Source organism: Orcinus orca, chromosome 16, assembly GCF_937001465.1.
Source record: "Orcinus orca chromosome 16, mOrcOrc1.1, whole genome shotgun sequence".
Taxonomy (NCBI): domain Eukaryota; kingdom Metazoa; phylum Chordata; class Mammalia; order Artiodactyla; family Delphinidae; genus Orcinus; species Orcinus orca.
In genome coordinates this window covers 86,100,910-86,112,701 of record NC_064574.1, presented here as the reverse complement: position 1 = coordinate 86,112,701, position 11,792 = coordinate 86,100,910, and the positions used below count along the sequence as shown (strand labels likewise).

Here is an 11,792-nt window from a genome sequence, read left to right as displayed (position 1 = left end):
ATCCTGGTGGCTGTAGGGACGACTGTCCACAGAGGAGCCCGGTTCCAAGGAAACCCCAGGAAGCAGCAGATTTACGGCCCCTAGAACGACAGGCTGTGGAAACTAAGCACCGAGAAGAATCCGGGAAATGCCTACTGCGTGGCTGACAGCACCATGGCCCTGGGAGCTGCTGAAACCCGTGCGAAGAGCCTGCCTCTTCCAGCGCCCCCATCTGATAGAGCCCAGAATAACCGAGGCTTGTTTTTGAACTCTGCTTCTTGGGTAAAGAGACGGATGAAAACGAGCTACATCAGGGGTTTATTTTAAAAAACAATTTCCAAGAGGCGTCCCAGGGCCACTACGTGTTCAGTCCAATGCCCCTATCCCAGCGGCGAGCCAGGGCGGCCGAGGACGCGCTAGTCAAAAAGGCGACTCCTGGGCTGCTGGAGGGGACCCGTGGGGCATCCCACCTAGCGCACAACCCCGGCTCTCCGCACACTAGCCGGAAGGGAAGCCAGGTCCCCCGGGAGGCCACCGCACATGCCTTGCCCCAGCGCTTCCGTCAGCATCCTCTCTGCTGAGCCCTCCTGTCCCTCCCGGCCACGACGCAGCTTAAACGCCCTACAGCCAGGCCCGCATGGCTTCCCTCGCGTCCCCCGGATGGTCTGAGACATTTACCGTGTGGTCCTTATGGTGTCCCGCGGTCACCACGGGGATGTCTGTTTGACGGCCTCTCACTGGCCGGTGATCAGCGGGGAACCAGTCAGGAAACCCACTCCCAGGCCGCTGCGGCGCCTGCAGTCCGCACTCACCTGCCACGGGGACAAGGCGGGACGAGGCGGGACGCTCCCGGGGCAGCACTGACCCGCCAAGGCCGACCGGCTCCTCCTCTTTCCCTCCTTCAGCCTTTGAGCCACAAAAGGTGATTTATTTTCACTGTTTCTCGCAGTGCCTGCCCAAAGCAAGAGGGGATCTCAAAAGGGGGGCGGGGCTGACCGTCTACGCTGGACGGTGGTTGCGGCTGAAGCTGGGGGGTGGTGGGGAGCGGGGGCTGTGTCTGCCTCTGTCCTCCTGCCCAGCTCGGACTGTCAGTGGGGATGCCCCTGGGGAAGCCCTGCCGCCCTCCTGGTTCAATGGGGGGATGGAGCTGGTGGCAAAGGCGTTCCTGGAAGGAGAGGAGAGAGCCCCACGGGGGCCCAAGGGTACAGACGGCAGCTCTTCCGAGAGCAGCACCTCGTGTCAAAGGCAGGGGTGCAGGGGAGCAGGTCCACCTGTGCCAGCAGCAGAAAGTGCAGGGAGGGGCTCCCCATCTACCTGAACTGGCACTGAGTCATCGTCCGCCCTTGCCCCTGGGGAAGGACCAGGGCCGTTCCTCTGACGTCCATTTGGGGAGAGTCCCCTTCGGTGGACGGCGGGGACAGTGGCGTCTGGACTGCCATCTCACCTCAGGTGAGCGGGACCCAGGCTGCGGGAGCTTCTGGGAGCAGAGGTCGACACTCCTCTTTCTTCCTCTGTCCTCGGGCCTCCCCGGCCCTCTCCCGCTTCTCCCTGAAGCAGCCGGTAAAAGTGGGGCTCCCGTTAGCTCAACCCCGGCTTGTCACACGCTCCGAGCAGAAGCGAGGCCTGAAAAAGGTGAAGGAAGGTCCAGGGGACCGTGGCCCCTCGTCCCCCCCATTGTTGGCCCCCAAAACAGGCCTTTCTCAGTGGCAACACCTTCGTCGGATTACGTGAGCTTCAATCACAACTTGATTAAACGACTCGATCGGCCTCGTTCTTATGTTTAAAAGTCCAGAAGCCAAGTGGAAACACACGTACACGTAGGCATCTTAATACCGGGATTATGGATGACTTCGACGTACAGAATAAATTCTGTGTAATTCAACTTTTTAATGCTTACAGATTACATTTTCAATCTCCAAATTAATGCTACAAAACCTGAATCCTGAGGGAAGAGGATGAAATTCTAGAAGTCTAACTGAAAACAAGAGAATTCATCACTTGAATGTAATAAGTAGTTCCTTCTTGCTTGGAATGCACAGTGCCCGTTAGACTCGACTTGCAGTGCGGCCAGCGCTTTCACTGTGTGTGCACCTTCTAGAAACGGAATGGTCTGTTCTCCTCCTTGGAAGGGCCTCCTCTCAGAGACTCGGATCCTTGTTGATGTGGACAGACTGGGAGAGTCTTTATTTATCCACGACACGTCCACCCAACACACATCCACTAGACACCTCTTCTGCTCTGGTCACTCTGCCCAAAGTTTAAAAAAAACCTTATCCACTGCACTGGCTCACTTCATAAATGCTTGTTCCTTGTATCCATGCTTCTCAGGGTGAAGGTTGATGTTTTTGATGCTACATAACAAAAAGGCTACTTTTTCTTTTTTTGGGGGGAGTGTCATTACTTCTACTTATACTAACATTACCTACAACATTTTTTCTGCGGTGACCCTGGAGGCTCGACGTTGTCACTCAGCTGTGTTCTTGCATTTCATCCAGACTGCAGTCTGTACTTGTGACGTCGTTGAGACATGCCTGACCCTATGGTTGAGTAAACACTGGAGAGTACGTGGGATCCCTGCCAGGGAGGGGACGGGATGAGGGAGCAGAGTCCGAGGCCCAGACCCCAGGCTCCAACCACCCACCCACCCCTCTCCTGCCCGGTGCCCACTGGAGCCCTGGCCACCCGCCCCAGGGGTGGAGCTTCACCCAGGAAGCTGGCAGACACAACAATGAACACGCACTCAGGGACCCAGTAACATGCTCCCCGTTCAGGGGGCCTCGCTCATGGCTGCCGTGGGGCGCCAGGGACGCAACACACCAGAAGAATGTAATTTACGGCAAGTTTTAATAGATTTATAAAAGTCGTATATACAAAACATGTTAAACTAACCCCCGTAGCTATACAATACACTTTTTACACTGCATCATGTATCTCTTAATCTGGAACACAGCATCTGTAAACCGAGGCCTGTCCCCGCTGTTGGTGCCATTATGGGGGGGGAGGGGAGGGGTGTGGAGCTGCAGTGACACCCCAGGGGCGGCGCCCGTGACCCAGCACTCGGCTGTGGCCCTTGAACTTCCTTTCCGAGTGGAGCGAGCCCGGGAGAGCTCAGAGCTGTTTCTGCAGCCACTGCCGCAGCAGATTAGCCCCACAGCCCTGCCCCGCCACGGGGTCCCCCACGCCCTACAGGGGCCACAGCACAGCACTGAGGAGGTGAGCTGAGGACGTGGCAGAGTGGAGGGGGCCGAGCACACAACACTGAACTTCCTGGCTGCACTCGTGTCAACAGAGAATAACATGCCTGCCAATTTTAGCTGCTTCGAATGGACTGAAGGAAAAGACACTTGGAATGTTTTGCCATTTGCATAACAGGTCAAAAGGTAATGCTTTAAGATCCTAGAGATGGGCAGACTCAATAGAGATCTCTTTTAAATTTCTTGATAAACAGGCTTGTTAGAGAATCTAACAGTTAAGATGATGGGCAGAAAGTTTCACTGGGTGCCCGTGAGCCCTCCTGGGACAGGCCTTGGCCCCGGCTTCCACAGACTCCGCAGTGAGAGCTCTGGCCACCTGTTTGCCGGTGAACCTGGAAAGGGTGCCCGGGCTCGTCCAGAAAGCTTGGGTGAAGAGGGAAGCCACGGAGAACCGGCTTTGTTAGCCCGACTGTCAGATCAAGGCTGGTTCCACGTGTGTGACCTGAGTTCCAGAGTCTCCTAGGTGACAGTGCTCTCTGCCCGGCGTGGGCACGGACCTCTTCAGAGGGCAGCCGGACAGACCTCCTGCGTCCCCCAAGGCTGCGGGGGACGTCCCCGGGGGCCGGGCCCTGAGCAGAGGGGCTAAGGCCCCAGGGCAGAGGGTTCAGCTGCAAGGCGCGTGGCAGTCCCGTGAGATGCCGTAAAGCGCCCAGGCTGCTGCGGCAGCACACCCGGCCAGTTGCCACTCAGGGTGGGGCCTCCCGGAACCCCATCCTCAGTTCCTTCCCGACTGGAGAAATTCTGAAGTCGGCTGAAGAGCTGGGCCCCTGGACCAGCACCGGGAAGCAGCAGAACCCACAGCGGAGGGCCTGTTTCCCCCGACTCACAAGGGTCATGCTCTCAGCTGCCCCTACATTGGACTTCTCTCGGCCGGACTCTGGGTCAGCCTCACCAGGCGGAATGCGCGGTCCACCCCTCCCCAGTGCCCACACCGCCTGGGCCACCAGAGCGGTCTGGCTCTGCAAGCTGCCAGGAAATGCGGTCCCGCGGGGAACCGCCACCTTGACTGTGAACAGCTGCGGTGATGTTCATTTGGGGGAATCACTCGGCTTTTGAAAGCACAAAATAAACTGTGTTAATAAAAAGGCGCCCGATGACAAGCCTGGAACAGACAGATCAGGACGACTGTGAGCCCGCGCGGCTCAGCCCCGTCGACACCTGCCGGCCGCGCAATCAGAGCGCCGGCTGCCTGCCCGGGAGGAAACTTGGGCTGGTCCAGGAACCCCTAGTAGCTGCTCTAGTGTTTCACTGTGGTTTGTGTTACACACACACAAAGAAAACCTCCGGAATAAAAACACTACCTTCACAACCAGCTCAGAAGCGGAGAACCCAGTTTCCAGGGGGAGCCAGGTGTGCGCTTCTCTGTGAAGCAAGCCACGGGGCCGCGTTTACAGCAAGTCTTCAGGTCCCTATAACAAGCACCTCACATCGACGTGCCAAGGTCCTCGCTGGATCTGAGGAGGAGGGAGGCGTCATAGGTCGGGTGGGATACAAGAGCAGTTCCTGCCTGTTCTCAGCTACTCCACACCCTAATCGCAGGCTGCCGGGGAGGGCCTGCTGCCCTACGAGTTCTGCGTTTGGGGCAGGAATCTCACGGTCTGAGTTCCACCCCATTTCCTACCTCTTGCTGCACTCAGACGCCGATTCCCGGGAACATCCATCCCGCTAGGATGCTTGAGAACTCACTCGGGCTGGCAACATCCCGCTCCTTCCTGCGGTGACCTGGGGCGGGAGCCTCGCGTAGCAAGTTCCCACGCTGAGCAGCGCTCCGCTCTCCTAGGGGCTCACGACCACCGTCAGGGTCAGCAGAACCCCTGCAGGTGTGCGGTCCACACCGAGGAGCCGCTCTGGGTGTGGCGCATCCCATGCCATCCAGCGAGAGGCGGGCACTGGGGGTGCTTCTGGCAGGTAGCAACCTGTTGTGCTTTGAAGTAGGTTTTCACCTGAAGAGGTGCCAACATGGTGTGGAAACCGAAACCACCTAGTTCAGCGCCATCCTGTGCGCCAGCGAACACCCAGCCTCTAGTTCCAGCAGGTTCCGGAGGGCGGGACCTGGCAGGAGAGTGAGGGCCCACACGAACAGCTGGGCCTCGCGCGCCGTGAAGTCCTCCTCCAGCAGAAGGTAGGAACCACACACCAAGAGTGGGACCGAGGAAGCGGAGTGGCCCTTCCACGCCCCAGGGGCTCCCCTCCACCCACAGCGAGCCTTCCCCTTCCCTGAACTCAGCACGGACCGCGTGCCACCTGCCTTTAAGGGCTGTCAACACAGCGAGTGCCAGCCTCTGAGCCGCCTTAACCAAGCAGCTCCTTCCTCTGGGGACCCGCCACCACCCTCTTCAGGGCCCAGCAGGCGCCTCACAAACGCAGTCAGTAAAGCAGCCCTTGCTCAGGGGGGCTGAGCTCTCAGCCCCCCGCCAGCTGCAGGCCCAGCACCAACCTTGGCACCAGGGCCTGCGCCCGCCCCGAATGCCGAGTCCGTGAAACGCAGGGATCCCACACGCAAGGCCCACCTCTCCCTAGCGCCGCCAGGCAGACTTTAAAGGGCTCGTCCTTTCCTTCAAGCAGAGCTCTCTAAACTTCCGGGCATCCCTGAGGAATGAGGTTGCTGAGCGCATCTGATGTACCTTACGGAGAAGGTGGCGTCCAAAGGCCTGAAAGGACCACCCGACATGCTGCTGAAGGCTTAGTGGGAACTTCTGCTCTTCACTTAAACCACAACAGAAAACCCAGCATCACTTTCTTCCTGACGCAGGTCGTAGGTCACAGCAAGGGGAGGATTCGGGGGCCAGCACGTTGTGGACCACAATTCCAGCGGCCTGGAGGGAGTCCTCCATGGTCCTCTGCTTCATGGCCTGTGACCCCGGCTGCACAGCAACCACCTGGGAAACCAGGAGTGCGTCCATGTGATGCCTGTACTGCACAGGTTCTGGGTGGCTCAGCCCAGGGCTCTGCAAAGCCCCTCAGGTGACCTGACTGCGGCGCCAGAGCTGAGCATCGTGATCTGATCCAACTTTTACAAATGGGGAAACTGGAACTCAAAGACCTTAGCCCTCAGCCACATGGATAATGACGAGTACAAGTTTCTCTGGGGGCGGGGGGGCAGTTCTGCCTTCCCCACATGTGGACGCACACAACGCCTACCCGGGTGATGGCCACTGGACAATACATACGTGCCTTTTCTACAAGAGAATCCTGAGCGCCACGAGCTCCGTCGGCTGGGAATCATTCGCACTTTGCATCAGAGGTGTCTTCGTTTTGTGATGGGGACGGTCACCCCACGGGGTTGCGGAGAAACAGTTCCCACCCTTGCCTTCCCTTGGGCTTGCCCCAGCCTCCTGTCTCTGGCCACGTCCACGTCCATCACCAGGTCCTCTCCTCGGGCCCCCAGGTCTCAGGGCAGCAGGATCCCTCCTTCACACACACACGTGTCTTTACATGTATCTGCCCTGTTCCTTGTCCTGAAGTCGTGTTCTAGAGGCATCCACTCAGTGACAGCGCTCCTGTGTCCCACGTGGAAATAAAAACTGTGATCGACAAGTAATGAACCTTCAAGGAACATTAGGAGTTATCCAACTGCTCTGAATTTTGGGGACTGTCAAATTAATGTTGACTGCACATGCTGAGTTATTTTCTATTACGCAAAGGAAAACTGAGGATATATCTTACGCAAAGGAAAACTGAGGATACATCCAGAGACTGAAGGTGGTCAGATCATCAAACCAGCCCCTCCTGCCAATGCTAAAATGCTGTGCAAAGTGTAAGTGGTGAGCAGTTCACCCCGACTGCTCTCCTCCTAGCGGTGCCTTTACTCACGATACCAAGTTAGTGTCTGTTCCCAGGATGCCCAAGTTAGTTAGTCATAACTAATAATCTTGTTTCAAGATTATTTCCTGATCTTGGAGTTGAAATAACCTGACTCATTTTTATCAAAGAAGTAAAAAAATTACAAGAATAAAGAGTCTAGAGAACTCTCTATATAAATTACAAAGCTACAATGCAATATCTTTAAAACAATTTCTCTACAAACTGAAGGGTTAAAAAAATATTTCAGTAAAAAACGTACATGTGTCCTTATGTGTAAACAGTATAACTATGAGGAAAATATCTTAGTTTGAGGAAGTTTATTGTTACATTTTTGTAATAACAGATGAGGCACAACTATCTCAATAAAAAAAGACAATAATCAAGGGTAACAGTGAAATTAAAATAAAAAAATAGAAAAGCCTAAGGTTTTGGAGAGAAAAGTGACTATAACCTATGTGTAGAAAGGCTGTAAATGGTTTCAGTTGACCTTGCAAAGAGCGGGCTTCTTCTCGGATGCCGACAATCATGGAATTGAGGGCCAGCGCCTCGCCAGGACTAAGCCGTCCACTCAGCTGACCGTGAAGAGGGGAGCCCGGCCGCAGGGGGGAGAGCGGGTCAGTTCTGGGCCGGGCAGGGGCCCCCCTCGGGCCGTCGCCCCTGCTTCCCAGTCCGCTCAGCTTCCCTGTCTATACCAACTCGCTTCCGCCCCCGAAAGCAAACCAGCAGCCGCGTCAGACGGTTGAAAGGACAAACGGTGCTTGCCGACCGTGCTGACCCCACTCGCCAGCAAGACATTCGGACGGGCACCTGTACCGGCTACGCCGACCGCCCCCTCCGCCAGACCACAGGGAGCGCTGCCAGGCTGGTGAGGAAGCGCGTGGGTCCCGACACCCGTGCGAGACCTGGAACCCGGCGGGCGAGGAGCGCTCGTGCCCCAGGACAGGTCCTCTGAGCAGCGACGGCGGGGTCTCGGGCCGCCCTGACGCAGCCCGTTGAGAATGTTCTTTTTCCTTTCGGCCTCGGTCATCGGCCCCGATCCCGGGGCTCGCCCTCTCAGTTTATGAAGAGCCACAGGAAGCAGTACAAAAACAGCAACTTTTCTCCAGCCAAAAAAAAGCCGAAACCCCAGCGAACATCGACAGGAAGCCTTGAGCGCCCAGAGAGACAGGATTTCATGTCGTCTCCTCATTAAAACCCTGTGATAACAAGGCTGACTCAGAAGCAGTTTCTTTCCTCCCTTTCCTCCTGGGCCAGCATCTGCCACAAGATCCCTGTTTATCTGCTGGGTGAAGGCAAGCAAGCCACTCACCAGGGACGCAGGACCGGGGACAGTGTGGCCTGGGGATGGGGCCCGGGGACGGTTACTCAACCACAGGAACATTCCGGTGCCACTGACAGAGGAAGCTTTTTTCTCTTTTAAATGCTAGGCAGGGTCCTCAACACGCCAGACACTTTCGAGTAGAGTAATACACAGCGGGGACCAGTTTGGAATGCAATGTATTTTTAAACACAGTGAAAGACACCTGGACAGAGTAACCGGACAAGTTAACTGAGTGTAAGACTGACCAGCTCGCGTCGACATTCACAGCCTCTGCAGTTTCACTCAGAGGAGACCACGTCCAACAGTTTTCCTGCTACATGTGTACGTTAGTAGAAGCAAGAGACCGTGATGAGAACCTCGATTCTCGGCCACCAGGAGGCAGCGCGGAGCCCGGGGGCATTAACGAGGGCTCCGCTGGCAATGCCGCCAGCTCTCGGAAGCCCCTGAGAGGAAAGGAGCGCTCCACTTCCTCCAAAGAAGGAAAGGCTCCCTGCAGCCGACTGCAGCGTCGGAGACGACTCAGAAGACAGAAGAGTCATCTGCAAGGCCAGCTGGTTGAAGTTTTTGCCGAGGGGCAGGGAGGGTGGGCACAGAGGCAGCGGGCACTGCCCTGTGCAGAGGGAAGGGGGCAGGGCGGGAAGAAAGTGCAGGCTGTGGGGCCTTAGGTCCACACTGCCAGCTCTCACTGCCACCCTCTCATCTGACGGCCGGGCCAGGGCCTCTCGGGACATCGGCACAAGAGACTTAAAAGGCAGCGCGCTCCCTTGGGGAAGTGGTGGCGACAGCCCGCGCTTCACCTCCTACAGACCACCCCCCCCCCCCGCTGCCCCGGCAACACTCCTCACCAAGCACTCTCGAGTTAAGAGAGAAAAGCCATCTGCAGAGATGTAGGTTTTCGTGTTTCTGTCATTAAAGACAGAGTGTGCGCGCACACACACGCAGTCCTCGATTACATTGTGTCAGAGAAGGAATAGTTTCTGTAAAAAGAAAGAAAGCTGTGTTATTAAGCATTACACATTAATACCAGAGTGATCGCTCGGGTTTTCAGTAGTTTCACTAGTCCCCAGGATTCAGTAGCTAACATCAAAGTGTCACGTCCTTTGGCCTAGAGCGTGGCGGGCCTCACGGCATCCCTGAGCCAGGTGTTGAGGGCACGGATTCGGGAAACCCGCTCCGGGACACCGGGGAGATCTGGCCTGTGGCCGGCGAGGCTGCTGAAGGACCACAAGAGTGAGGGGCGTCCTCCTTCACTGCAACATAATATCCTTCAGGTTCTCTTGCAGGATGGTGTCCTTCACAGCGTGAAACACGAAGCGGATGTTCTCGGTGTCTATGGCGGTGGTGAAGTGGTGGAAGAGTGGCTTACTGCGATTCCGTCTCTTCCGGTCGAAACACTGGACCAGGTAGCGCTGGACGTCCTCCAGCCTGTGGGGGTCACCCTTGAAGTCTGGGAAGTGCTTCTTGATGCTGACAGTCTTTACTTTCTCCACCAGGAGGTCCATCTTGTTGAGGAACAGGATGATGGAGACGTTGAAGAAGAGCTTGTTGTTAACGATGGTCTCAAAGATGTTCATGGACTCCACCAGGCGGTTGGTGCGCCTGTCTTCCATGAGGACCTGGTCGTACTCACTGGACGAGACCATGAACAGGATCGACGTGATCCCATCAAAGCACTGGAACCACTTCTGGCGCTGAGACCGCTGGCCGCCCACATCCACCATCTTGAAAGGGATTTTTTTGATGACAAAGTCATGCTCCACGATGCCCTTGGTGGCCTTCCTCGCCAGCAGGATGTCCTGCTTGCTAGGAAAGTAATTCTGTAAAATAGGATAAGGGAATTCAGGAGAGGAAGAACATGAGAAAACAAGAACAAAAAGATGGGGTGGAAGGAAAGAGAGTTACAGTGACTTTTGAGAGAAGCTGAACCAAATACCAGAAGCAACTTTCAATTACAAAAATATAAACTCACCATGAAACAAAAAGTGAAGGAACTAAACAGCTCATTTCAAAATGAACAAAGGCTCGTCAGGCTGAGGAGGGGTTATCAGAATCTTCACTGTTAGGCCCCACTGCAACCTCATCGGCTTTCTTCTCCACAGGAGACTTCCATCTTTCTTTTCCCTGCACCATAGCTACCTTTCTGTTTTTCTAACTTCTAGGGCACACGCATTCCAAACCCTTACTATGAACCGATTTAACTTAGGTTTTGCAACGCTATTTAAATTTAGCCTGCAATATATTTAATATGTTATTCTTGGAGAACTCTTAAAGTGTTTAGCAACACACGGGCAACTGTGGTCACTCAAACCACTTTGATCCTGCACTATTAACAATCCTCCAGTGATTACTGCACACCAGCACTCATGCATCATCCTTGCCAAAGATCCAAACGGGGCTGAAGCCTCTAGCGCCAGCTACCAATTCATGAGGCACAGAGCGGGGAGAGAAACACCTTCAACAACACTGCAGGGATGGAAGAGCAAAACTGAGACGCGAGAAACCCTGCAGGAGAAATAATGCACTTACTCCAACAAATAAACTGAAAGGAGGAAAAAAGACGGAAGGAGAAACCTAAAGAATAAAAGAAGTCTAAGTGCCATGGACCAGTGGCAATGGATGGACCGTAATAGGATGTTGACTCAAACTACTGAAATAAAGCAGCAGCCACAAGAAGACACTAACGAGACAGCTGGGAAAGTCTCAAAACCCACTTGATATTAAGGAATTATCGCTAATTTTTTAGGAGCAATAATGGCATTGCGGTCACCTGACACCACAAACACGGCTCATGAGGATGGCGAAAGCCCTCACCGCTTGGGCTGCTTTGGTCTCCACACAAATGTTTTCTAATCCTGGATCACAGACTCCTGGGGTGGGGGTCTTACTCACCAGCTGGCCAATCCGGTCCAAGTTATCCAGGAAGTACTTCACTGATTCACCCTGTCGTGGAGGAAATAGAGTCACAACTCAGTCTAGGTTGAGGAACCCTGATTTGGTAAAATGACTGCTACTTTGCCTCTGTGTAAACAGGAAGGCAAAGTAAACAGGCTAATAGCATACATGTATTTTTTTAAATTAAAAACACAATTAAAATTTAAAAATGCAATTTCTCTAGCTCTGATCCCAAGGTTCAAATTCAGACTGTGTTTTCCAAAGCGCCCCTGGCTTGATCCTGGTGATGGGCAGGGTGCTGACTCCCTTCCTTCCCAGATATGGAGACTGGCCTGCTCCAGGCCACGCCACCAGGGAGCTAGCGCGTGAGATTAAGTGTCTGTGAATGGTTTTGCTCCTGGACAGCTGGCCCAAGGCACTCTAGCCACCGTCTTTGAAGAAGGCCCGTCTTTGAGGCACATGACAAAACACGCGCCAGTTTCTGGAAACGGGCCTGACATTCCATTATTACGTCACACATTTGTACGACCTGATTTACAGCC

At 54.8% G+C, this 11,792-nt stretch overlaps 1 protein-coding gene and 1 long non-coding RNA gene across 13 annotated transcripts in view; one reads left to right on the top strand and one right to left on the bottom strand.

Moving 5' to 3' along the window:
- Positions 1-11,792, bottom strand: part of GNA12 (G protein subunit alpha 12) — a 126,048-nt gene that overhangs the window by 5,778 nt on the left and 108,478 nt on the right. For 4 of the 12 annotated variants that reach the window (XR_007472270.1, XR_007472276.1, XR_007472275.1 and 1 more), the window contains exons 3-7: positions 11,248-11,298; positions 9,204-10,175; positions 4,855-6,779; positions 1,424-1,602; positions 658-931 (exon numbers count right to left, since the gene is read on the bottom strand). Coding sequence is in view for 1 of the 12 variants with exons in the window: in XM_004268969.4 (XP_004269017.1) it covers positions 9,606-10,175; positions 11,248-11,298 (621 nt within the window). In the remaining 11 variants the exon portion in view is untranslated. Of the gene's footprint in view, positions 1-657; positions 932-1,423; positions 1,603-2,401; positions 2,517-2,804; positions 4,688-4,854; positions 6,780-7,339; positions 10,176-11,247; positions 11,299-11,792 lie in introns of those variants that run through there. The other 8 variants (XR_007472272.1, XR_007472278.1, XR_007472271.1 and 5 more) reach the window with 8 other exon arrangements.
- Positions 9,624-11,479, top strand: LOC125961497 (uncharacterized). The gene is made up of 2 exons (XR_007472279.1): positions 9,624-9,761; positions 9,852-11,479. It is a non-coding gene; the product is annotated as an uncharacterized LOC125961497 (long non-coding RNA).